This window comes from Phascolarctos cinereus, unplaced genomic scaffold, assembly GCF_003287225.1.
Source record: "Phascolarctos cinereus isolate Bilbo 61053 unplaced genomic scaffold, phaCin_HiC Scaffold_3;HRSCAF=262, whole genome shotgun sequence".
NCBI lineage: Eukaryota > Metazoa > Chordata > Mammalia > Diprotodontia > Phascolarctidae > Phascolarctos > Phascolarctos cinereus.
Genome location: NW_027555736.1, coordinates 252,550,182 through 252,577,273, shown reverse-complemented (window position 1 = coordinate 252,577,273; position 27,092 = coordinate 252,550,182). Strand labels below are relative to the sequence as shown.

The following is a 27,092-nucleotide window of genomic DNA, read 5'->3' as shown; positions in this document are numbered from 1 at the left end:
GAGAGAAGCTATGCACTCAAGCAAAAGGAGGCCCTGTACTGGAAGAAGCACCACCAAACACCTACTGCTGTGGTGATAGATGTGAATTGGCAGCTTTTTCTCCCACTACCCAGTTCCAGGTCACAGGTGCAAGCTGGAGTGAGAATGGCATTCCCTAGTAGGAAGGTCCTACTCTGTTGTATAGAGAAAGGAAGAAGTTCAGCAGTAGCCAGAAATAGCAGTAACAGTAACTGGTGTGGCTCGGATCTCAAGTGCAAAGCACGGTCTCACTTCCAGTATCTAATCCAGCCTGCAGAAGAATAATCAGGGCAGAAATCTCAGACCAAAGGGTAGCCTATAATTCTGCTGCTCTGAACTGACAGAGGTGTTACAGCTGGTTGACGGGGATGAAGTACTGCAACAGTCTGCTGTTGCTCAGACTCAAACCCAGGTCAGGAACTTGCAGAGCTCAAATGAGGGAAGCAGCAATCAGACTTTGCCCTAGATCCTGGATCACACCACTTCCAGAAGCTTGTAAATTCCCAGCCTGTTCCTGAGATACTGGAAAAACACAACACTCAATACTCCAAGAAAGCACCAACACTCCCTTCCAAATTGCCACAGAGCTTAGCCCTAACATCAAGTCCAAAGTCAGTAAGTAGGCTGGAAGAATGGCTAAACAGAAAAGGAATCTATCATAAGCTATTATGGCAGCAGGGATGTTCAAGACAAATGCAGGAAAATGACTTCAAAACGTCTAGAAGGAAAGCCTCAGAGAAAAACAGAGCTTGGGCACAAACTCAACTAGAATTCCTGGAAGAGATGAAGCAAGGACTTCTAACTGTTTCTGTAAACAGAATCAAAATATTTGAGGAAAAACTTGGAAGAGAAATGAGAGCTACAGAAGAAAGAATTATAAAGGGAATTTAGCAGCTTGAACAAGAGGTACAAAATCTTTTCCAAGCAACAAACTCTAGGAATGGACCAAATAGAAGCCAATAACTCCATTACACAGCAAGAAATATTTAAAAGGAAGTCAAAAGGCTGGAATAGTAGAAGAAAATGTAAGTTACTTCATAGCAAAAATAACTGATCTGGAAAAGCGGTTGAAGAGAAAAAATTAAGAATCATTGGATTGTCTGAATTTCATGATCAAAAGAAGAGCTTAGACATCATATTTCAAGAAATCTTGAAAGAAAACTACATTTATCCCTGCTGAATTTCATCTTATTAGATTCATCCCAGTGCTTCAGTCTATCAAGGCCCTTCTGGATCCAGTATGTTAGCTATTTCCTCCAGCTTTGTGTCATCTGAAAATTTTATGAGATCTATGCCTTTTTCCAAATCATAGGTTAGAATGTTAAATAGCACAGGACCATGCACAGATTCCTAAAGTACTCTCCTGGAGACCCCCTGCTATGCTAACATTGAACCATCAAGTCTGTACTATCTAAGTCCATCTAATTATATTTAATCTGTCTCTCCACAGTATGAAGAAGAATATGAGATACTTTATTAAATGTATTGTTATAAAATAAACTCTATCCACAGCATTCCCTTCACCTGCTAGTTTAGTTATCCTGTCAAAAAAGGAAATGATGTTTTAAACCTGTCCTTTTTCCTTTTTTCCCCCCACCACAAATATGTGTATTCATGCCAAACAAATTCCTGCATTAGCCATGTCCAGAGAGAGAGAGAGAGAAGGAAAGAAAGAGAAGAAGGAAGGAAAGAAGCGAGAGACAAAGAGAGAGACAGACAGACAGACAGACAGGCAGAGGAAAGAAAGAAGGAAGGAAGGAAGGAAGGAAGGAAGGAAGGAAGGAAGGAAGGAAGGAAGGAAGGAAGGAAAAGAAAGAGATTGGAGAATATTAAACCGTGTGGTATTAATTACAGCTATATATTCAATGAAGTGAAAAATCAGTGAAAATCAGAGATGACTTCAGGAGCTAGGGTTTGAAGAATGAGTAGTATCTATATAAGAAAAAGGAGAACAGGAGGACATGATGGCATTCCAGATTGGGAAGAAGAGCTTGAGTAATGGCATTAAGAGTGGGAATGGGTATAATGTATGAGAAAGTGAGTAGACCTATCTGACTAGAGTGGAGGTTAGTACTGGGGAGCAGTAGGACATAAGTGCAGCTGAGACAGCTAGGTGGCACAGTGGATAAGTGCACTGGGCCTAAGGTCAGAAAGACCAGAATTGAAATCAGATTTCAGATGTTTACTAGCTGTGCGACCCTGGGTAAGTTACTTAACCCTTGCCTGCATAAAACTAGAGAGGAAATGGCAAACTACTCCAGCATGCATGTCAAGAAAACCCATCCATGAGGTCATGAAGAGTCAGATATGAGTGGATAACAAAGAGGACATAAGGGTGGAGAAGTAGGGTGGAGTTGCTGTGGAGGTATTAAAACTAAATCTCTAAAAAATAACAATTCAGTCTTTTTATTCATTCATACCACCTTAGACAAAAATAGCAAATTTCACTATACTTTTAAGTTTAGAATGAATTTTTAGATTTGGGGACATATCTAATATGGTCTCCTAGCAGCTAAAACCTTTTTATGAACCAAAGTGTTTTCCACATTACAGTAGACATTATATGTATATGTGTGCATCTGTATATATGTGTGTATGTCTCCCCCGGGAGGGAAGTCATATGATGAACACTGGAATTTTATCTGCACAGAAATTGTTCAGCGGTACCTATTTCCAGTTCACTTGGCTTTATTACGTCATAGGTGTCTGTTGATTGGATTGGAGATTACAATGAACCACTGACTGGCTTTTCTTGGAGGGGTGGATCAGAACGAGAAACCACAGGAATTCAGATATGGAGTGAAGTCTTCCAAATTAACAAACCTGATGGCAAAAAGGTATGAAACTGACCTTTTGATAGTAAGTAATATTTAGTTGTAACGATTACCACTTTTTTGTCATGAATTTATAGGTAGCCTAGTTCCATGATGGGTGGCTCCTATAAAAAATCCTAAGGGATTGTTGATCTATAATCATATAGGTTGTAATCAATATGGATTATAGTCAATAGGTCAACTGATGTACCCTCATATAATTGCTTTATTAAGTGTCTATGATGTCGAGTATTATTAATCAGCAAGCACGGATCACATAATAATTAACAGCTCGGTAAATAACTTTACCTTCTGGAATATGTTAACACTATAACCTAGGCTGCGATAGAGACTGGACCCATAATTTCAATGATGTAGGGCATTTCTAGATGAGAAGACTCTACCAATGCAAGGCAATATTCTTTCTGCAACCATCAGTTTTAAAACCCTGAGAATTTAAGTGATTTTTTCCCAGGGTCTAATAAATATAGTGTATGGTAGAAGCAGAACTTGAACCCAGGTCTTCCTTGTCCTAGGGCCAGCTCTCTACCTACTACCCCATGCTACCATTCACATGAGCTAGGAAAGTTGTTGAACATGCTGTTGTTTTACAGATGAGAAAACTGAGATCTAGCTAGACTAAGAGACATGACCAAAGTGTCAGGATTCCCAACCTAAGTCCTTTGACTCCAAATCCAGGACTTTTTCTGCTATATTACACTGCCATCCTGTAATATTCTACAAATAATATGTAAAATGTGCTGCATTTTTGTGGTTGCAGGTTGCAGTATTATTAATGGACACTCAGGGGACGTTTGATAGTCAGTCAACTCTAAGGGATTCAGCCACAGTATTTGCCCTTAGCACTATGATCAGCTCAATACAGGTAACTAAGGAAATAAATTCATTGTATTGTATTTCTTTAAATTATTGAACACAGTGGGTTTCCAAATGCACATCATTGTGGAAGACGATGGCTAAATGACTGTAGTTTTTGTAATACTGGTTCATTTTACCAAATTGGTTAGTTTACCAACCAATCTGTCACTTTTATGAGACAGGAACATTTTTTATTTTACTTCATATCGAAAAGTTAAAACCATATATAATGAGTCTTCCCAAAAAAAGAAGCCAGTGAGAGGTATTTTTTTTCTGCTTAGAAACTACAGACTTAATCATATTTAATGAAATAGCATATGCAATCATTGTAGCCCACTCTGAGCCACCTCGCCACTGGGTAGCAACTACTTACACGGGTTTTAGAATAAAAACTAGCATTTGTACAGCCCTTGAAGTTTTAGAAAGTGCTTTACAAATATAATTTCATTTTATTCTCACAACAACCTTGGGAGTTAGATGCTATTATATCTGTTTTACATTTGAGGAAACTGATGCAGACAAGTTAAGGTACTTGCCCAGGATCACATAGCTAGTCAGTGTCTGGGTCCAAATTTAAACTCAGCTCTTCCTTATTCTAGGCCCAGTGCCCTATTTTCTGTCGGTCCCCCAAGTTGCTTTCTCACTGGCTGGTTCCCAGAGGGTGGATACTACTTATGGCGAACTAGTCCCAAAATTATAGTTCGTGAGTCCCCCACAGGCTGCTCTCCCTTAGCAATCCTGCCAAAGTCAAAGCAATAGAATTCACTAAGATGACATAATAAGAATAGGAGCTAAAAAACATTTCTTCTCCTAAAGCCCGCGCACACTTTCCAACAAATACACAAAGCATCTGTAGGAATAGTAAGCCCAAACCTAGAGTACAGTGATAAAGAGATCCATGTGTGGGGGATACACATAGCCAAAACTAACAATTCCTATACTGATGGACCTTAATGGCCTTTTTCTCGCTTTGTGCAGTTTTCTTTATAGCCCAACTCTCATTTTGCAGACCCAGGTCTTTCTTGAGCCCATAGTAGGCTTCCTTCTCTGCTATTCTTGAAAGCTATGTCCTCTTTTAAGTGATGGTCTCTCTGTATCCATTCCTATAATTGTCATAAACTATTGTTTGAAGTTTATGAGGTTTATACAAATGTTCCATGCCTTCAGATTAGAGTCTGAAGTGAATATTTGGGTGAATACATTTTACATGGTATTCAAAAACCAATAGACCTCTAAATGAGGTTAGTAGTGGTGTTTTGGTATACACATACATATAATAAAGCAATAAGTGAAGTCAGCATAAGATTTTTTAAAAGAAAATTTTAAATATAGATGACAATTCACAGCATGTTTAAAAAACTTACTTCTAGTATGCTTTTGTGGTTAGTGGATTGCTTATTAATTTAGGTTGGGTTAAGCTGGGTTAACAAAAGCATTTATTAACCCATTTCAAAATGAGTGGTGCTATGAATATGGAAATTTTTATCAATTATTATATAGAAGTTATCTTCACATGTCATAATGACACATTTTTTAAAAATCACGCAATGATCTGTGACAATTTTGAGTTATTATGTAAAAAAACAGAAAAATACACAATATTCAAGAAAACATGTAGTTATATTCTCTTTTAAATTTTATTCTTAATTAAGGTATACAACTTATCTCAGAATGTCCAGGAAGATGACCTTCAGCACTTACAGGTAAAAAATACTTGTGTTCTTTTCAACATATCCAGTTCTACAAGCACTCCAAGTTGATGCATATTATAGAGCCTTATTTTCCCAGGTCATTCTCTGTTTTTGTTAAAACCTACCAGAATAATCTAGAAGCGTAACCACATATACTTTCCATAATTCTTATTCTGGTAACGATTCTAACAAAGACAATATCTTTCCTCAATAAGTCCAAGAAAAGGCAGTTATTGAATATTAATTTTGTCTAAGCTAATTGATGCTTCAACACTGAATGACTCGTTCCAATGGCAGTATTGGCCACAATTCTGAGAATGCCAAAGATTATTGAGTCTTGATTAAAATGAGGTTTTCTACTAAATGTGAGTGGAGCAAAATGTTATGGTTGGGAATAGGATTTTATGGAACAGAGCAATATAGTGATGGATAGATAGATAGAGCTAGATAGATGTGTGTGTGTGTGTGTGTGTATGAGGGGGAGAGAGAGAGGCAGAAAGAGAGAGAGCATATTAAAAATGAGTCTCTCTAAAGTCTTTATTATTCATTCATATAAGCAGATGAGTTCTAGCTTGTATCATGCTATACTGCTCTGTTCACTGAATTCTCTGTTCTCAACCACATTTTCCTCCACTTTTAATAGAAAATATAATTCCAATTAAGACTTAATAATCTTTTATTTTATATTATATGATGAATAATATAAATAGTATCTTTATATGTGCATATCTGGAGAGAGTGGTAGTTAGTATATATGTATAAGTATATAAATATAAATATTTATTTGATTATTTGTTTTATGGTGCTGTTTGACAAAAGTTTGGGAGAACCAACACAGAGAGTTTTACTACAGAGAAATTACATTTGAATTTGAGATAATTTTGGTAGTTTAATATGTTACTAAGATTTGAACTAAAATATTTTATGATTAACAAAATGAATCTATGAATTCATCAGTACGGGGAATTCCTACTATGGAAGCTCCCTTAACTAAACACAGATTACAACACATCTATGATTTTGTATAATAAGCCCTAGGGGCATTTCCTAAGATATACAGAAGTTAAGTGATTTGCCAAAAATCACATAGCTATTAAATAGCAGGATTTGGATTTCAACCCTGGCAGTCTCTTAACTATACCATCCTACCTTTATCTACTCTGTCATTTCTTTATTCTCAGAGTGAACTTACAAGCTCAACTGCAAAAAAAACACATCCTGAACTGTGTTTTTGAATATTTTTTAAGTTAATTTTCTACTAAACCATTTTTCAAATACATGCTATGTTAGACTTTGAAATAAAATTATTCCAATTATGGGAGTTTTTAATTTTTTTTTTTAACATTTTTTGTTCTTTTTTTAAGTTTTTTTTTCCAAATTCTATTCCTCCCTCCCTTCTTCTTCCTCTCTGAGATGGTAAGCAATCTGATACAGGTTATATATGTGCAAATCATGTAAAACATTATTTTGTGCAAGAAAACTGGAAAAGGAAGGAAGGAAGGAAGGAAGCAAGGAAGGAAGGAAGGAAGGAAGGAAGGGAGGGAGGAAGGGAGGGAGGGAGGGAGGGAGGGAGGAAGGGAAGGAAGGAAGGAATGAAGGAAGGAAGGAAGTGAGGGAGGGAGGGAGGGAGGGAGGGAGGGAGAGAGGAAGGAAGGGAGGAAGGAAGGGAGGAAGGAAGAGAGAAAGTGTGATTTAGTCTGTATCCAGACAACATCATTTCTCTGGAGGTGGATAGCATTTTTCATCATGAGTCATTTGGGATTGTTCTGAATCACTATTGCTGAGAATAGCTAAGTATCATCATACAATATTTCTATTACTGTGTACAGTGTTCTCCAGGTTTTGCTCATTTCACCTTGTATCAGTTCATATAAGTCTTCCCAGGTTTATCCGAAATCATCCTGCTCATCATTTCTTATGCCACAAGAATATTCCATTACATTCATATATGCCAACTTGTTCAGTCATTCCCCAAATGATGGGCATCTCCTCAGTTTCAATTCTAAAGTACCACAAAAAGAGCTTCCATGAATATTTTTGTACAAATGTGTCCTTTTCCCTTTATTAAAAATCTCTTTGGGATGCAGACCTATTAATGGGGCGGGTATGCCGTTTGGACATAGTTCCAAATTGTTCTCCAGAATGGTTGGATCAGGTTCAAAACTCCACCAACCGTACATTAGTGTCCCAGTTTTCCCACATCCCCTCCAACATTTATCATTTTCCTTTTCTTCATATTAGTCAATTTGTTGGCTGGTACATCAGAGTTGGTTTAATTTGCATTTCTTAATTGATACTTATTTAAAGCATTTTAATTAATTTATTTATTTTTAGTTTTCAACATTCACTTCCACAAGACTTTGAGTTCCAAATTTTCTCCCCATTTCATCCCTCCTCCCACCCCAAAATGACATGCATTCTGAATACCCCTTCCCCTAATCTGCTGTCCCTTCTATCTCTGCCCCCCATCCCCTTACCCCTCAATTTTCCTGTAGGATAGGATAGATTTCTATACCCCATTTAAAGCACTTTTATATGATTATACATGGCTTTGATTTCTTCATCTGAAAACTGTTCGTATCCTTTGACCATGTATCAATTGGGGAATGACTTATAGTCTTGCAAATTTGACTCAATTCTCTATATATTTGAGAAATTAGGACTTTATCAGAGATACTTGATGTAATTTCCAAAGCAAAAAAAATTAGGGAGAAGAATGATGTCATTTTACATATTTTTTGCAAATTTCTTTAATGTCTAGTTTAATAGAAGACGGTTGGATTTTCATATCTGATTCTCCATTCAATCTGTCAAAATATACTGTTTTGGTGGAAGTATATGAAGACAATATGGCTTTACACAGATATGTAGTTAGAAAAAAAGAATGTTTTAATAGGTAAATAACCTCTTATTATTAATATGAAAACAATTTTAACCTCACAGACCCCTGAGTCTTGGAGATCCCCATGTGTCCACAGACCACACTTTGAGAATTACTTCCCTAGAGCTACATACCCTCAGAGCTCAAGAGATAACTCTAAGAGGTGGGATTTTTTTTAAAGCCTTAGCTCATGAGCTCCCACTGGTGTTTCCTATTATGACTACAACTAAAGTCAATTTCTCACCCTCAAGGGGGAAATAGTCAGGAGCGTGGGGCCAAATCTGAGGCCCAGGGCTCTGCACCTTCCTATCCCCAATTGATTTCTTTTCAGGAGTTTACCTAGAATGTTATCTCTTTTTTTTTGATGCCAAGTCCTCTATTCCCCAATTTCAATTAGCTCATGTCTCTTAGCCAATCAGAACCATCAGTCGATCAGTCAACAACATTTATTAACCTAATAAACACCTACTATGTGCCAGGTATTATGCTAAGCACTGGAGATACAAAGAAAGGTATGAGTTCCCGTTCTCAAGGAGATTACTACAGTCTAATGGAGGGAGACAACATATAAACAGCCACATACTAACAAGTATGTACAAGATAAATTAGAAATAAGCAACAGAGGGAAGGCACTAGAATTAAAAGGGAAATGGAAAGGCTTTGTTAAAAGGTGAGATTTTTGACTGCAACTTGAAGGAAGTTAGGTAAGAACAGACTTCCTGTCAAACTAGAAAGATCATACTTAGTGAACAATCTAGATGTGTTCTCACCTATTGAATATGTCTTACTAAATTTACTTTAGGTGGGATTGATTTCACTGATTGACTTAATCACCTTACACCAAGTTTTTTTTGGGGCAGGGGCACGCTTATTTTAAAAAATCACTAGATCCTACCATCTCTGATAGCTATTGTCCTATTACTGATTATTTTTTATTAATGATGTAGTTGCCAAATCTAATTGCCCCTTCTCAGTCCTTCTCTTTCTTAACTTCTCTACATCATTTAACAATACTGATATCCTTTTTCTAGACACTTTTTCTTCTCTGAGGTTTTGTTTTTGTTTTTGCTTTTTTCACACTGTTCTTTCTTGGTTTTCCTCCTACCTGTCTGATTGCACCTTTTCACTCTCTTTTGCTGGATCTTCATCCATGTTATGCCCACTAATTATGGGTGACCCTCAAGGCTTTTGTCCCAGACCTTCTTTTCTTTCTATACTATCTCATCTGGTAATTTCATCTGCTTCCATGGGTTCAATTTTAAGATCTATTCAGATGGTCCTCTGTTCTATATATCTAACCTTAGTCTCTCTCCAGAGTTTGAGCCTCACAACACCAAATAATTATTAGACATTTCAAACTGGACATCCTATATTTCAAACTCAACAGGTCCAAAACAGAATTCATTATTCCCCCCAAAAAAAATCCTATTCCTCTCTTCAAAATTTCTTTTGAGGGTGCTGTTGAGGTTTAGGGGTGCTGGACCCCAAAATATCGACACAGGTCCTACCTTGAATGAATTTGACCCAAGCCTTCTTTCAGCCAAAGGCAAAGTTTTTAGTATATTGGGGGTAGGTGAGATTTAAGAATTCACCCTGGGTAGATGAGACTGATTCTTTTTGTAGAAAAATGATCTGGATGGGGAGTTACCAGTAGGCTAGGTGACTGTGAGGTAACAGAAAACGTCAGGCACCTGAACCATGTGGCCAAGGGAGAATGAGGTCTAGATAGAATTAAGGGTGGGAAGTGGCAGGGGGCCATCCAGAGGTAAGAACCAATGATTACTTGGGATGGGTAGATGCCTTAGGTGAACTCCAGAGACTTGACCATGTGGGAAAAGGAACAAACTCAAGGAGAGTTCAGGGGGGAGGGGGAGGCCATACCCCATCAGTACCACCATCCTTCCACTCACCCACATTCATCTTTTGACTTATCACTCTTCTCCAGATATTCAGTTGGTAAGTCTTGGTGTCTCTAACTTCATAACATTTCTTGTATATGTTCCCTTCTTTTCTCTCACAAAGCACCACCTTATGAAGTCCTAATCACCTCTCATTTGGCCTATTATAATAGTTTTCTGTTTTCCCAGCCTCAAGACTCTCCCCACTCCAATCCACCCTCCATTTAACTGTCAAAATCTTTATTTAATGTTTTTCAGATCAAGCTACAAAATTTTCATTTTCAATCCTTGTACTTAAAACAGAATCAAACTTCCTCCCACCCTCTCAACATGCTTAAACCATCTGAAGCTGGCACAGAGGCACACAGAACAACAATCCAAGGGTGGAGGGGCAGGGTCTTAGAGTACATGGGCTTGCTGCTGACCACCCTGTCTCTAAATCTTTTTTTCCTGCCCTTCATATTTTCACTCGAACCTTTATTTCTCTTTCCTAATCTTTCAAATCCATTACTCAGACTACCTCCACTTTCCTTTACATTGCAAATTAAAAATTATACGTACCCCAATTTGTCCTACTTGTCTTCACCTTTTAGAATCTGGAAGGAGTTAATGCCTAACACTTTACAAATCAAGAGAGCTGTATTTCTCCCACACCCTTCACCAACAGCTTTCATAATGTTAATATGCATTCTAAACAAATCACTGAAATCCTAAGGTGATCACTTAAAAGACAGAAAAATCCTTATTTTTGCAGTTTTAAACTCATTGCCTTGATATTGTTCTCTAGATTTAATTTAAACATAAAGTACAAATTTTAGCTTTGGGACCTAATTAAACCGAAGCTGAAACCCTCAGCTCTTGCCTGGTTTAGACTCTTATCAGTCCAAAAGCTGCTTGCTAACTAATTCCATCTTCCACTAACTTCTGGGAGAGTCTTGCCCTACTTTTTTATTCTATTACTCATTATTTAACTTTATTCTGGTATCCCAATTTGGCCAGTGTTTGGACCCCACCCTCCCCCCAAAAAAAGGAGTCAATCTCCCACTGAAAGACTTTCCCAATGCTCTCTGATTACAGACCTTAAAAGTTCCTTAGAAGTTTTTCTGGCTGCATTTTTAATCTTTCACCACAAATACGAAACATTTTGCAAACACACACAGAGACAGAAACAGCTTGATGAGACAAAGTGCTCATGAATCTAATTTTCTTGTTGGCTTTTTAGGCTTAGTTTGTTTTTAAGATAAATCAATTTAGAATTAGAATTAGACTGGTCAAAATTCAGAGTTATCCTTTAGTTCCACATCCTTCTAAAAGCAACCAAGTCAGATTACAATTCAATTTCACATGCCAATTTACTCTGACTGACCCATACCAAATTATAGAGGATATACTTCCCTTCTAAGAGACCTGTCTAGATTTCTGCCCCAAGAGCCACTTGGAGAAAAACAGACTGCAACCTAATATGGGAGGTCTGATAGATAAGGAGCAGGGATCTGGGGGATAAGATTCATCCACCCTTCAGGGCTGGGACTTACAGGAGAAAGTCCTGTAGATGTTGGGGTGAAAAGCCCCCCAAAAATCCCAGTCCAAATCTGAGTCACTTGCTTTTGTTTATTTTTTAAGGCAATTGGGGTTAAGTGACTTGCCCAGGATCTCACAGCAATATCACAGACAAATTCAAGTGTTTCCAAGTAAAATAAAAAATACTTTAAATAGCCAGAGAGAAACAGTTAAACTACCAAGGAACCAGTCAGGTTTGAAAAAGACCTGGCAGTTCATAATAGAAAGGAAAGAAAAATCTTGGAATATATTTCAAAATCCAAAAGATAAAGGCTTATAACCAAGAATAATTTACCTGACAAAATTAAGTATAATTCCTACAGAGGAAAAAATTCAACTTTTAGTAGAATGGAAGAATTTCAAGTGTTCCTGATGAAAATATCTAAGCTGAAGAGAAACTCTGAAATGCCAACAGAGCAGTCAAGGAAAGCTGAGAAAGGTAAAGACATTTGAGCTATTGAAAGGGACTATTTAATGAGAAAATCTTTAAATTCCAACAGGGGGGAGAAGATCTATATGAATCCTACTACCTTACAGGATCACAGTTGGACTTATATAAATACAGAGAATGAATTTGATTTTGTTCAGTTTTGTTAGTTTTAAGAGATAAAAATAAAATGGTGGGAAAATAAATGCATAAAGAGATGAATAGGGAAAGGTGTGTGTGTGAGGTGTGGGGGATATATGCCCCATAATTGGAGAGCACATAATGAAAAATATAAAAACATGAAGGTAGTAATGGGGTAGCAGTCATCTCAGATAAGTTTTCACTTATCTGAAACACACAAAGAGAAGAATTTATTATTCTTCCTTCAGCAAAATTCATAAAGGTAGAAATAATGATCATGAGCTCAGACAAAGCAACAGTAAAAACAGACCTGATTAAAAGGAATAAGCAGGGAAACTACGGTTATGTTTTAAAGCAAAAATGGCATAACACCTAAGTACTTGAAGGAAAAGTTGATCTAATTACAGGAGGAAACAGATATCAAAACTATAATAGCTGGGGACCTAATTGATCCTTTGTAAGCTTAGACAAGACTAACAAAGAGACAAATTTAAAATAAGTTGAAAAACAATAGAATTTTAAAAAATTAGATATTATCATTGAAATAGATTTTAAAGAAAATGGAATATAAAAATGAAATTAGATTTACAAAATATAAAATACTCAGATTATAAAAATAGCAGATAGATCATTTAAATAACTTAATCTCAGAAAAATATATTGAACAAGCAATAAATTCCCAAAGAAAAAAATTCCAGTACCATATGAATATATAAGTAAATTATATCAAAGAACAATTAATACCAAGTTTAGATAATCATTTTGAAATTATGTAAATATGGCATCCTATCAAACTCTTTTTGTGAGCAAGATATGCTCCTGATTTGTAACTACACAAAGATGTCAGAGAAATAAAACTAAAGCCCAATATCTTGAATGAATGTTAATGTAAAAATATTGGGAAAAAATAACAAAGAGGTCACTGAAAAGATTATACACCATGACCAGGTTGTATTTATAGCAGCAAAACAAGGTTCATTCAGTGTTATGAAAACTACAGATATAGTAAACTAGATTAAAAAGTAAAGTGAGAAAATTTACAATTATGTCAATATGATATACCTTTTTGTTTTTAAAAAAATGTGAAAACAGAAGACTAAATGTACCTTTGTTCATATGATAAACAGTATCTACAGTCACAAACAGTATCATCTGTAATGGAGAAATGCTAGAGGTCTTTTCAGTAAGATCTAAGTTAAAGCAAAAATGTCCATTGTCAGCCTTCTTCTTTGATATAGTATGAGGAATGATGGCTATAATAATATGAAGAGGAAAGGAAATTGAGACTATATAAAATGATCACTTTTGCAAATGATATTATGGTTTACTTAAGTTATTAATTGTTTAAATTAATTATTTTTGATCTCTAGGGTTCTCACAACAAAGTAGTAGGATATAAAATAAATGTATGAAAATCATCAGCCCTTTTTGTACATTTCCAACAAAACCTTGGAGAAAAATTACTTCAGAACAAAATTGCTTCAGAATATATAAACAATCTGAGACAGAAAGGAGTTTTATGAATATAACTATAAAGCACAGTCTACAAAGATAAAGGAAGACCTAAATAATTGGGGAGAATTAATTGTTCACCGTTAGTCTGGGTTAATAAAAATGAAAATGCTACTGAAATCAATTTATAAATTCAGTTCCACGCCTATCAAACTACCAAATAAATAGAAATAGACAAAATTATTACAAATACACCTGGAGGGGAAAAAAAGGTCAATACACTCAAGATCAGATGTCAAGAGTTAAGACAAATTAAGAAGAACACTCAGAAAAGGGAGCTCAATTCTCACATGATCCACTTAGGTCTTACATGACCTACTTCAGCCAAGCCCTGAAATTTGCACCAGACTAAATAATGATCAAGAAATTCAATCTTAAATAATAATAAGTGACTCCTTCTTTCCCAGTACTGCCCAAAGACAGCCACTCTCATTCTCCCCCTCAACAAATCCAGTACCAGCACAGGATATCCTCCCAGGGGAACCAAAGACAGTCAGGGAAACGGGCAGCCTGCAAGGCTACAAAAGGCAGCAAGAACAGAACTCTCCTATGAGAAAGACCCTTGATGGTCAGAAAACCCCAGGGTTTTCTTGTAAATGCCAGGGAATGGTGACAGGCCATGACCAGCATGGTGCCAACCAGATCAGCTCAGTGTTGCAGAGCTCAGATTGGAATAGCCCTGGGACTATGAGATCACTAACCCTGTCCTGAGAAACCAAAGAAATAGCAAAGATCAAAACCTCAAAGATCCAGGGGGAGTGGACAGAATCTTGGGAGAAAAATGTAAACACAAGACTCCAGAAAACCTAATAAATATATGACAGAAAATCCTCATAAGTCAACAATGTTAAGAGAAATGCAAATTATAACTCTTAGATCCCACCTCACATCCATCAAATTAGAAAAAAAATAACAAAAATAGGAAATGATAATTATTAGAAGGAATATTAGAGATAGAGCATAACAACGCACTATGAGTAAGCTATTAAACTGGTCTAATCATTCTAGAAAAGAATTTGAAATTATGCCCCCAAATTTATTAATTCTCCATACTCTTGGATCCACAGATGTCCACTACCAATCCATCAATAAACATGTATTAAGTACCTACTCTGTGCCAAGCACTGTGCTAAGCACTGGGGATAAAAAAAAAGAGGCAAAAGATAGCATTTACTCTCAAAAGGCTTAAAATCTAATGGGGTAGACAGCGTGCAAACAAATAACATGTTATATACAAGTTATATACAGCATAAATATGACATAATTAAGAGAGGGAAGGCACTAGAATTAAAAAGGCTTGGTAAAGACTTGTTGTAAAAGATGAGATTTTATTCAAGATTAGAGGAACCTAGGAAAGTCAATAGGAGTTGAGGAGAGAGAGCATTTCAGGAGGATTATATCCCAAAAAGATCAAAAAAAGAGGAAAAGAACATACATGAAAAAAAAGAAAAGAAAAGAACATACATGTACAAAAATATGTATAGTAGAAAGTTTTGTTATAGTATTAGAGAACTGGAGCGCATCAATTATAGAATGGTTGAACAAAATATAGTATATGAAAGTAATATAACATTACTGTTCCCCAAAATATTATGAAAGTCATGGATTCAGAGACTCTCAGAAAAAAGTATGAACTGATACAGCAAAGTGAGCAGAATCAGAATTATTTACACAATTTATCCCCATAAGTGAAAGAACTTGAAAAGATTTAAGAACTTTGATTAATATAATTAATCATACCATCAGAACACTGATGATGGCACATGCTTCCCATTTCGTGGTGATCAGGTGACAGAAGATACATACGTTTCTAGTCACAAGTATTATAACACAATTTTTACTATGCTTTTGTTATGTGGCAGGTTTTTTCTGTTGTTATTGGGACATTGATGATATTAATGCAAAAATAAAAAAGGAATAGGAAAGAAAAACACAAAGGAAACATTTTTAAAAACACTGAAGAGAACCTAAGTTCAAAAAGGGACAGAGAAGCTAGATAGTATTGAAAATGTCTTGTTTAATTTAATATAGATAGTGTTGAAAACATCTTGTTTAATTTAATATATACTTTAAAAACTAAACTGTTCATAACTGAGTTTCAATTTTTCCTTTTTTCTGTTCATTATAAAAAGTATTTGTTTCTTAATGCTTGTCAAGATCTAATAAAAAGTATAAATAATAAAATTACATATACATGACATTATGAATATATGTATATGGCTTTAAAATACGGTTTTATTGGTCTTTTTTCACATCAGCATAGTTTTCCCTATCGTATCTTTCTCTCCCTCCCAAAGAGCAATCTCTATAACAAACAGCGTTTTTAAAGACAAAAAAAAAAAAAGAAAAGAGGAAAAAATCAGGATAATCAATCAGTACATAGGAAAAGTCAGAAAACATGTGTAATGTGCAACCTCCTATCTCCACAAAGAAGTGGATTGGAGGTATCCTCTCATGTCTCTTTATTTGAGTCTTGTTTGGTCTTTATAGCTTTGCTACATTTGTGTGTGTGTGTGTGTGTGTGTGTGTGTGTGTGTGTGTGTGTGTAGTTCTTTCCATTTACACAGATGTTGTCATTGTGTGTATTGTTTTCTTGGTTCTACTTCACTCTTCATCAGTTCATTTAAACCTTTCTGTGATTATCCGTATTCATCATATTCATCATTTCCTACAGTAATGTAAGATTACATTTCAATAATATTTCATTGTATTCATGTATCACAATTTTTTTAGCCCTTCCCCAACAGGTGGACATCTACTTCTTTTTCAATTCTTTTCTTTCACAAAAAGTTGTGCTACATATGAAGACCTTTTATTAATGGCTTCCTTGGAATATACGCCAAAGAATGGAGTCTCTGAGTCAAAGGATATGGAATTGAATACATATTTATATCTATATCTGTATCTATATATCTACATATCTATACAGATATACACATATATAAAATGATTATGATAATCATGTAATATATGTATACATTATATTTATAAATGGGAGGTTTGTGTGTTAAAACAAAACTGGACACAAGGGAAGACTCTCAAAATAGAACCTGGTATATATTAAAGTATACCTGTATTTTATTTTGCTTTTTCTTCTCCTCAGCTTTTCACTGAGTATGGAAGACTGGCCATGGAAGAAACATTTCTGAAGCCATTTCAGGTTAGTCTGTGTATAAAACAAGATTATTTCCTTGATACATTAAGTATATGAAAGAGAAGGGCCATGTGTAATCTACCTATGATTTGACTCATAAAATTACTATTTCTTAATTTTTCTTGTCTCTAGTTCCTTTTCACTTCTTACTATCCTTGATTTATTTTCCTGATCCTTTAGGTGGTGCAGTGGGGAGAGTGCACTGAACCCAGAGTCAAGATGTAGACATGAGTTCAAATCTGGACTTAGACACCTACCAGCTTTATGACCCTAAGCAAGTCATTTAACCTTGTTTGCCTCAGATTTGTCATATATAAAATGAGGATAATGAGAATACCTACCTTCCAAAATGAGGATCAAATGAGGTATTTGTAAAGCACTTTGCAAATCTTAAAGCTATATAAAAATACTAGCTATTATTACCATCATTATTATTTTATATGAGAAGCAACTAACAAATAGAAAACAAAACCAGGGAAAGAGATGACGGCCACTAGAAATCTTTGACATAGGTCGTAGTATGGAGAAATCTTTCTAAGTCCAAAGGTAACTTCTGACCTTAGCAGATGTGCTCTCCATAATGCACTCTGCCGTCTAAATTCAACCAACTATGATTAAAATCAAATAATCTGCCAATTAGTGAGAAATACCAATTATCAGAAAAGAAATTAAAATATTTCAAGAGACTCATTTATTGAGCAAATAGATTATCAATGAACAGAAAAGATGTGAACATCTGAGTCAAAACTTTGTCTCAAATAAATATAGAAACGTAGGACAAGTAGTAAAGCTGGATGGCAACTTTATATTTTAGCTACTTAGGCTAGATGATTTCTACAAAAGGGAAGAGAAAATTTAATATGCACCTACTATGTGCCAGGCACTTTGCTAAGAATTTTACAAATATCTCATTTGATCCTCACAGTCCTCATTATCTCCATTTTATAGTTGAGGAAACTGAGGCAGACATGGTAAATGACTTTAGAATAAATCTAAAAGCTAATTTTTTGAAAGAATAACAAATTGAAAAACAATCAACAAGTCTATCTAGATAAATGCTGTCTATTACTATCTCAGATGAGAGAAAGAAGTAGGAAGGTATGAAGCTTTAAGGGGAAGGATAAATAAAGAGTAATTACTGCCCTAATTATCCTTCAATTTAAAATCAGTTTCCTTTTGATTTTTTATTTGTACTTTTTCTAAATGATTTATTTTGGTTGACACACTTTTTTTTTCTGGAAATTTTGCTATTGACTGATGCTTGATCCTGTTTTCATTTTACCTTTTGCTTTTTTGCCATTAATGATATTTTTGCTTTTTAGCTTTACTATATTATACTCATATTCTGCTTAATTCTTTTCAATGGTATGAGCTCTCACTTTCCTTCATTTGATTGGTTATCCATTTAAACACATAGGTGGCATAGTGGATAGAGCACAGAGCCTTAAGTACCGAGTCAGGAAAGTCTGACTTTAAATCAGACACTTAAATCAGACCCTGGGCAAGCCATTTAACTTCTCATTGTCCCAAACAACTTTCTAAAAAATAAGTTACAGAGAAGACTCTGATCTGCATTAGTAGAGAAAGTTCCTCACTAGGAGTTCTCTGCACAGATGAAATCACAGGCTAGGTTAAAATAAAATTATTAAATATTAGGTACATCATTAATTATAACATACATTTCAGTTTCTGTAGCTTTTATAAACCCTAGGGGTCCTTATCCCCACTCCCACTTTTGCTGATGAATCATCTACCTGAGCAAGGATACATTTCCTCTTCAAGGTTCTAGGGATCCCTTTGAGGGTTTACAGTTGTCTTTATAATGTTAATTAGCCTGAATTCCCACTCTGGTGTGTTCTCTCCAATATCAAATGTCACCGAATAGTGTCCCAATATCATTTAACTAGTTAACACAAATTAGTTTTTACAAAGGGATATTTACTGAGGAAATATAGCAGGAACAGAGAGAAGTAAAAACTACATCCCACTGAACCTTATATCACCTCAATAACTGGGCTTAAACTTAAAGCAGTTGCTACAAAGGAAACAAAGCAATAAACCACCCAAAAGTCTCAACTAAACACCCTGCACCCCTTCCACTATGCCTTCTGGAATTCCTGCTCCATTGGCAAAAATATTCCTTCATCCTAAATCATTTCATCTTCTATTCTTTTCATTTTCAATCAATCTGAACTTCTACCAATAGAATCGATCTCCCCACTGATGACATAGCCTCCCTGGACAACCTTTCCAGTATTGGCTATATTTTCACTCATTACCCTTGGCTCACTGGTTAAGGCAAGGGAGTTGGAAGATTGCTGCTCTTTATTGCCATTCCAAGTTCTTTGCCTTTACCTTAATTACTCAGTAACTTTCCCTCCTTTGAGGTCCATGCTATTCATGTCTACCACACAATCAAAAGACTGTAGTTACTGTCCAGATCACTGCCCTTTCTTCCTCAATGAGTTTAGTACATGGGTCACAATTTTTCTCTCCTCTTCAACTCGTGGGAGTTCAAACTAGGGAACTTTAGCATACGTAGTTATTATCTCTCAATAGTAATTGCTCAGTTCTTCATTGCACTGGAAGAAGTAAGGAGGAGATTGAATGGGGTAAATTATCACACATAAAAGAGGCATGAAAGAGCTATTATAATGGTGGGGAAGATGTCAGGTTGGTGGGCAAAGCTTTAAGCTTACTCTCATCAAAATTGGCTCAAAGAAGGAATAACATCCATACTCAGTTGGATATAGAAATCTATTTTACCTTATGAGGAAGTAAAAAGAGATAGAGATAATAGAAAGGGAAGGGAGGACTGGTAAAAAAAAGAGGGTATATTGGGAAAGTCAGTAATCAGAAGCAAAATACTTGCGAGGAGGGCAAGAGTCGGGTAGTGAGAGAGAGGGGATAAACAAGCAAAAAATAACATGGAAGGAAATATACAGTTAGTTATCATAACTATAAGTGTGAATGGGATGAACTTAGCTATAAAACAGAAGTGGATAGCAGAATAAATTAAAAACCAGAATCCAAGAATATGTTGTTTACAAGAAATACATTTGAGGCAGAGAGATACACACAGGGTAAAGGTAAGAGGCTACAGCAGAATTTATTATGCTACAACTAAAGCAAAGAAAGCAAGGGTAGCAGTCATTAAAACAAAGCAAAAGCAAAAATAGATCTAATTAAAAGCAATAAAGAAGGAAAATATAGGGGGCAGCTACATGGCGCAGTGGATAGAGCACTGGCCCTGGAGTCAGGAGGACCTGAGTTCAAATCCAGCCTCAGACACATAACACTCACTAGCTGTGTGACCCTGGGCAAGTCACTTAACCCCATTGCCTAGCAGAAGAAGAAGAAGAAGAAGAAGAAGAAGGAGGAGGAGGAGGAGGAGGAGGAGGAGGAAAATACATTTTGATGAAAGGTGCTATAGACAATGAAGTCATATCAATACTAAACATATACACTCCAAATCACATAGCATCTAAATTTTTGAAGAAGTTGAGTGAGTTACAGGAGGAAATAGATAATAAAACTAAATTAGTGGAGGAACTCAGCTTTCCCCTCTTAGAACTAGATAAATCCAACCAAAAATTAAACAATAAGGAAGTTAAAGAGATGAATAAAATTAGAAAAGTTAGATATGATAGATCTCTGGGGGGGAAAAACTGAATGGGAATAGAAAGGCATATACCTTTTTCTCAGCAGTACATGTCACCTACATAAAAATTGACCATGTATTAGGACATAAAAACCTCACAACCAAATGCAGAAAATTAATTGGAAATTAAATAATACAATCCCAAAAAACAAGTAAATCAAAGAATAAATCATACAAGCAATCAACAATTTCATTAAAGAAAATGACAACACACCAAAATTTATGGGATGCAGCCTAAGGGATACTTAGGGGAAAATTTGTATCTCTAATTGCTTAGATCGATAAAATAGAGAAAAAGAAGATCAATGAACTGGGCATGTGAGTAAAAAGCTAGAAAAAGAGCAAATTAAAAATTCCCAATTAAACACCAAATTGGAAAATCAAAAGAGAGACTAATAAAATTGCAAGTAAGAAAATCATTGAACTAATCAATAAAACTAGAAGCTGGTTTTATGGGGAAAAAACAATAAAATAGATAAACCATTGGTTAATTTCATCAAAAAAAAGGAAAGAAGAAAACCAAATTACTAGTATCAAAAAATGAAATGGGTGAATTCATTACCAATGAAGAGGAAACTAAGACAATTGTTAGGAGCTGTTTTGCTCAATTACATGCCAATAAATTGGATGATCTAAATGAAATGGATGACTATCTACAAAAATATGTTACCCAGATTAACAGAAGAAATAAAATACTTAAATAACCCAATCTTAGAAAAAGAATTGAACAAGACATCAATGAACTTCCTAAGAAAAATTCTCCAGGACCACATGGATTCACAAGCAAATTCTACTGAACATTTAAAGAAGAATTAATCCCAATACTATATAAAATATTTGGGGAAAATAGGCAAAGAAGGAATTTTCTTTTATGGCATCAATATGGTGCTGATACCCAAACCAGGAAAAGCCAAAAGAGAGAAAGAAAAGTATACCAATTTCCTTAATGAATATTGATGCAAAAAATAATTTAAATAAAATACTAGCCAAGACATTACAGCAATATATCACAAGGATCATACACTATGACCAGATGGGATTTATGCCAGGAATGCAGGGCTGGTTCAATATTAGGAAAACTATCAGTATAATTGACCATATTAATAATAAAACAAGCAGAAATTATATGATCATCTCAATAGATGCAGAAAAAGCCTTTGTCAAAATACAGCACCCATTCCTATTAAAAACACTACAGAGCATAGGAATAAATAAATACTTATCTTAAAATGATAAGTAATATTTATATAAAACCATCAGCAAGCACAGGGATAAGCTAGAAGCCTTCTCAGTAAGATCAGGGATGAAGCAAGGATGCCCATTATCAGCTCCATCATTATTATTATTATCATTATTACTACTATAATTATTACAACATAAATAATATTGTACTAGAAATGTTAGCTATAGCAATGAGAGAAGAAAAAGAAATTAGAGAAACTAGAATTGGCAGTGAGGAAATAAAAGTCTTACTCTTTGCAGATGATATTATGTTATACTTATAAAATCCTAGAGGATTAACTAAAAATCTAGTTGAAATTATTAACAACTTTAGCAAAGTTGCAGGAAAAAAAATAAACTCACATAAATCATCAGAAGTTCTATATATCACCAACAAAATCCAGCAGCCAGAGATAGAAAGAGAAATTCCATTTAAAATAACTATAGACAATATAAAATAATTGGGGATCTACCTGCCAAGATAAACCCAGAAACTTTATGAATACAATTATTAAACTAAACATATTAATTGACATCTTGAACTACTCATGCCCCAAACTGAGTTCATTATCTTTCCCCCTAAACCTTCCCACTTTCTCCCTTTCCTATTACTGTAGAGAGCAATACCATCCTTCTATTCCCACAAGTTTGCAACCTAAGAGTCATCCTCAACTCCTCATATCTCTCATCCTTCATACCAATCAACTGCCAAGGCCTGTTGATTTCACCTTTGCAACATCTCTTGAATATGCCCTTTTCTCTTATCTGACACTTCTTAAATCTTGTTCTATTCCATATACTCTTCAATGCAGTGATACTGGCCTCCTGGCAGTTCCATGACCAAGACACTGCCTCTCTCAGCTCTGGGCACTTTCTCTGGCTGTCTTCCACGCCTGGAATGTTTTTCCTCATCAACTCTGCACACTTGCTTCCACGGTTTCCTTTAAGTGCCAACTAAAATCTCATCTTCTACAGGAAGCTCTTTTTCTCTTATTTCTTGTGTCTTTCTTCCTTAATTATTTAATTTTTATCCTGTATATACCTTTTTTTCACTTCTTTGCATATTATTTCACCCTTTAGATGGTGAGCTCCTTGAGGGTGAGAATTGTCTTTTGACTCTTTTTGCATTTCCAATGCTGGAGATGTTTCTGGCACATAGTAGGCACTAAATAAATATTTATTGAATGATTTATTGATTGGTAGGGAAGAACCAGGAAATATCCATGGGAATCACTGAGTATTCTAATTTCCTCTCCTCTATTGCTGAGTTGTGAGGAATGAAAGTGTAGCCAGTGCTGAAAAGTGTGGCCAGGGAGGCTATGTCATCAGGAGGGAGCCAGGTCTCAATGACATCCAGAAGATGGAAGGAGTGGGAAAGGGAAAAAAATGTAAGACAAAATCAAGTTTGTTGTCTATGGAGCAGGTATTGCAGAGAGCACAGTGGAAGGACTTGGGCATTTGGTTGGTCTTGGGGAAGGGATAGGTTGAGTTTGAAAAGATAGAATGAGGAATCAGGTAGTTAGGGATGGGGAATGGAATTTGTAAGATGAACTATAGGATTTCAGAATCACTGGGATGTGAAGAGTATGACCAGACGAGTTTCTTAATGGTTTTTTTTTTTTTTAATGTAAAATTTTATTTGATTATAACACTAAACACTGTTCATGCATACCCAGTCTACTCGTGTATTATGCTCAAGTGTTCATCAAATCCTTCCATTAGAATAATTGAATTTTTAATGTAAGCTTTTTCACTTTTGCAAAATCTATGAAACAGAAGATGTTGTACAACAGAAACCTTTTTTAACTGCAACTTCAATACACAATAAGAAAAGAAAAAGAAACATTATAAACTTAAATATTAAAACTTAAATATAAAGTAAGAAAAGAAAAAAGCATGTCATGTTCACAGCAGAATGTAAGAGAGGATTTAAAATATATAGCAAAAAGTTTCCATTTCAAGAAAGCCTATATGTTAAATACTGTGCATTAGTTGAGAGCTGCCCATCTGTGCTTCCTTGTTAGTTTTCTTTTGTTCTCTGCTGCGCACTTTTTACTTTGTTTTTCCCCACCTCACTCCACCCCCTCCCCAGGCTACAATTAAGTGTGGATATATTTATGTATAGACACAGATATATAGATACACATAGACATATATACATACCTATATAGACATACACTTTCCCTAACAAATTCTACCCCTGATCTTTGTTTTTCTGTTTGTGCATATCTTTTATTTCCTGTCCCTCCTAACTCCTCTATTTTACTTCTACCTGTACCTTGACCTCTTGTAAATTAACCTACCCTCCTTTCTCGGATCCCTCCCTTGTCCTCCCATTCCCATTAATCTAAACACCCTTACTATAACCCCCCACCCTTTAACCAATTCCCTCTCAGGAGATCCCTCCCTTGCTCTGTCCCCTCCCTATCCCCTTAGTGTTTTATGTCTTTCTGAATTTAGAAGACTTTCATACTCTTCTAGATATATATATATGCAGTGTTGCTTCTTGAATCCATTCCCAATGAAAGTAGGTTTCCAGAACTAACAGCCCTCCTCTACCATCCCTCATTTGTATAAAATAATTACTCTTTTAAGTTGTTCCTAAATGGTACTTTTTAAAGTCACATCATGCTCAGGTCTACCGCAATCCTTCTTACAAACTACCTAATTACTAATAACAATCTTAGACATATGTTTTACATTTTATATACATAAAAAGTAAATCTGTCCTTATTGAGTCCCTTGTAGTTAGTCTTTGGTATGTACCTTATATTTCTCTTGGCTCTTGTATGTCAAAACCTCTTTTAAGTTCAGGTTTGAGTTTTTTTTTTTTAAACAAAGTCCTGAAAGTCTGACAGTTCATTAAATGTCTTTTTTTTCCATTCAGGATTATGCTTAGTGTTGCTGGGTATGACATTTTTAGCTATAACCACAGTTTTTTTGCTCTTCGATATATAGTGTTCCAAGACCTGCACTCTTTTAGTGTCACTAATGTTAGGTCTTGTGTGATCCTAATTGTGGTACCACCATATTTAAAATTTTTTTTCTTGTTGTTCATAATATTTTATCCTTGAGCTGGGGGTTTAGGAATTTGACTATAATATTCCTATGGGTTTTCCTCATAGGATCACTTTCAGGTGGTGATCAATGGATTTTTTCTATTTCTACTTTCCCATCTTGTTCTAATGCTTCAGGACAATTTTCCTTAATTATTTCTCGTATTATTGTATCAAGATTCTTTTTTCAAGAATCTTTTTATAGCTTTCAGGTTGTCTGATTACTCTTATACTTTCTTTTGACTTATTCTCCAGATCAGTTGCTTTTCTTATGAGAGGTTATACATTTCTTCTATTTTTTCATTCTTTAGATTTTGTTTTATTATTTCTTGGTCTCTTTGCTGGCTTCCCCTTGCTCAATTCTGATTTTAAAGGAGTGATTTTCTTCCATAAGATTTTGGATGTCCTTTTCTAATTGGTTGACTTTCATAATCTTCTTGCTTTTCTTGGATTGTTCTTATTTTTTTTTTAGTTTCTCCTCAATTTCTCTCTTTTGATTTTTAAAGTCTTTTTAAAGTTCTTCTATTAATTCTTTTTGAGCAAGTGACCATTTGATGTTACTCTTTGGAGTAAAAGAGGATTTCTTTGTTTCAGTATCCTCCTCCAAAGATGAACCTTGGTCTTCTCTAATCCCATAGTAACTCTTTATGTTGGATTCTTTCTCCTTTGCCTGTGCATTTTTTTTTTATCTGTAGTAGCTTAATTTTCATTATCTTCTCTAGTTCGGGGGTATGGGGGATGGTGCCTCTGACCTCAGATCTTCCTTCAGTTCTCACCTCGGGCCCAGAACCAAAACCAAGACCTCCAGCCTCCTGTAAGTGCCCACAGCAAGAGGCATCTGGGCCCCACTACTTTTGCATTTACCTCCTGCTGCAAATCTGCAGCACAGCTGGGTGTGTCATTCCTTGTCACCAGAGGTTCCCTCGATCTTCATCAGCTCAGATGCCCTACGCCTCTCATTGTCCCAAGGGATAAAAATTCCTACAGCTGAGGTGGAGGCAGCCTCCCAACCCAGGACTTGCAGCTTGTTGTTTAAGTGGACCTAGGACCTAGCCTGGAGGTGTTTACTCTTCACAGGGACCAAACCTCATCCTGGGACTTTTCTTCAGATCTTCCCCAATTGTCCCAGGAAGACCCCTGTTCTGCCCCTATTCCTATTTATTTTTATTGCTCTATGTTTGCCCTAAAGTATTATTTAATCTCTTTTATGGGAGGAAATCTTGAGAGCTTGGAATTTTCTGACTTACTCCACCATCTTCCCAGAATCCTCTCAGAGTTTCTTAATCTTCAAATTAAATTTTTTAAAGAGGTTTTCAAAGAAAATAGTATTATGGTCTATGAGTGAATTCCTTTCAGAGCCATGGGCAATTTGGATGAGGAGGTAAGAATTTGGATCAGAAAAAAGTGGTGATTATCTCCTTCCCCAGGGCAGGAGACTAGGATGGAAACTTGATGAAATGGTGCCTCCTCTGTATGTTTAAACAAGAGGACACAGGTAAGATGGAATGGTACTTCTCCTCTTCCCACAGGAAGCAGGAGATGAGACAGGAAATACATGGGGTATGATGGTAAAGTGCTCATCCTCTCCAGTTCATATACCTGTTGGAGGCTGGAGATGAGGCAGGAGATGTGTGCAACAAGACGGAAGGTATTTGCCTCTTCCTCCCACTCTCATAGGAGGCTGTAGTTCTAACATGAGACATGTATATAGATACTTGTATAGATTTAATCACAAAATGTTTCTTAAAGAAATAGAGGAAAATTTAAATAGCTAGAGGAATATTCAGTGCACATGGCTGGGCCATGGCAATATAATAAAAATGAGAATAATACTAAAGTTAATTCACAATTTTAATTCTATATCAGTCAAAGTATCAACTTTGTAGGACTCAAAATAATATCAAAATTGATTTGTAGGGATAAACAGTCTAAAATATCAAATAACATGATAAAAAAGGAAAAAATGAATATTTTAAGATCATAGTTATTAAAAATGCTAAATTCTTAGAGTTTAAGAAGTCAATCTAGACCCTCTTTCTCATAATCTCTCTTGCAAGCAACATCTCCAAACATGAAAACATGCATTTTTTAAAAGTATCTCTAATATACCTTGAATCTTACCACTCTAGGGTTTTAGTGAAGAAACTTTTAAGAGTAGTCCCAATTGATGTGAAACAGGA

At 35.5% G+C, this 27,092-nt stretch overlaps 1 protein-coding gene across 2 annotated transcripts in view; it reads left to right on the top strand.

Moving 5' to 3' along the window:
• ATL1 (atlastin GTPase 1) overlaps positions 1–27,092 on the top strand; it is a 91,722-nt gene that overhangs the window by 28,719 nt on the left and 35,911 nt on the right. For both annotated transcript variants that reach the window (XM_021004651.2, XM_021004650.2), the window contains exons 3-6: positions 2,721–2,855; positions 3,613–3,717; positions 5,363–5,413; positions 16,924–16,980. In XM_021004651.2, coding sequence (XP_020860310.1) covers positions 2,721–2,855; positions 3,613–3,717; positions 5,363–5,413; positions 16,924–16,980 — 348 coding nt within the window. The remainder of the gene's footprint in view (positions 1–2,720; positions 2,856–3,612; positions 3,718–5,362; positions 5,414–16,923; positions 16,981–27,092) is intronic.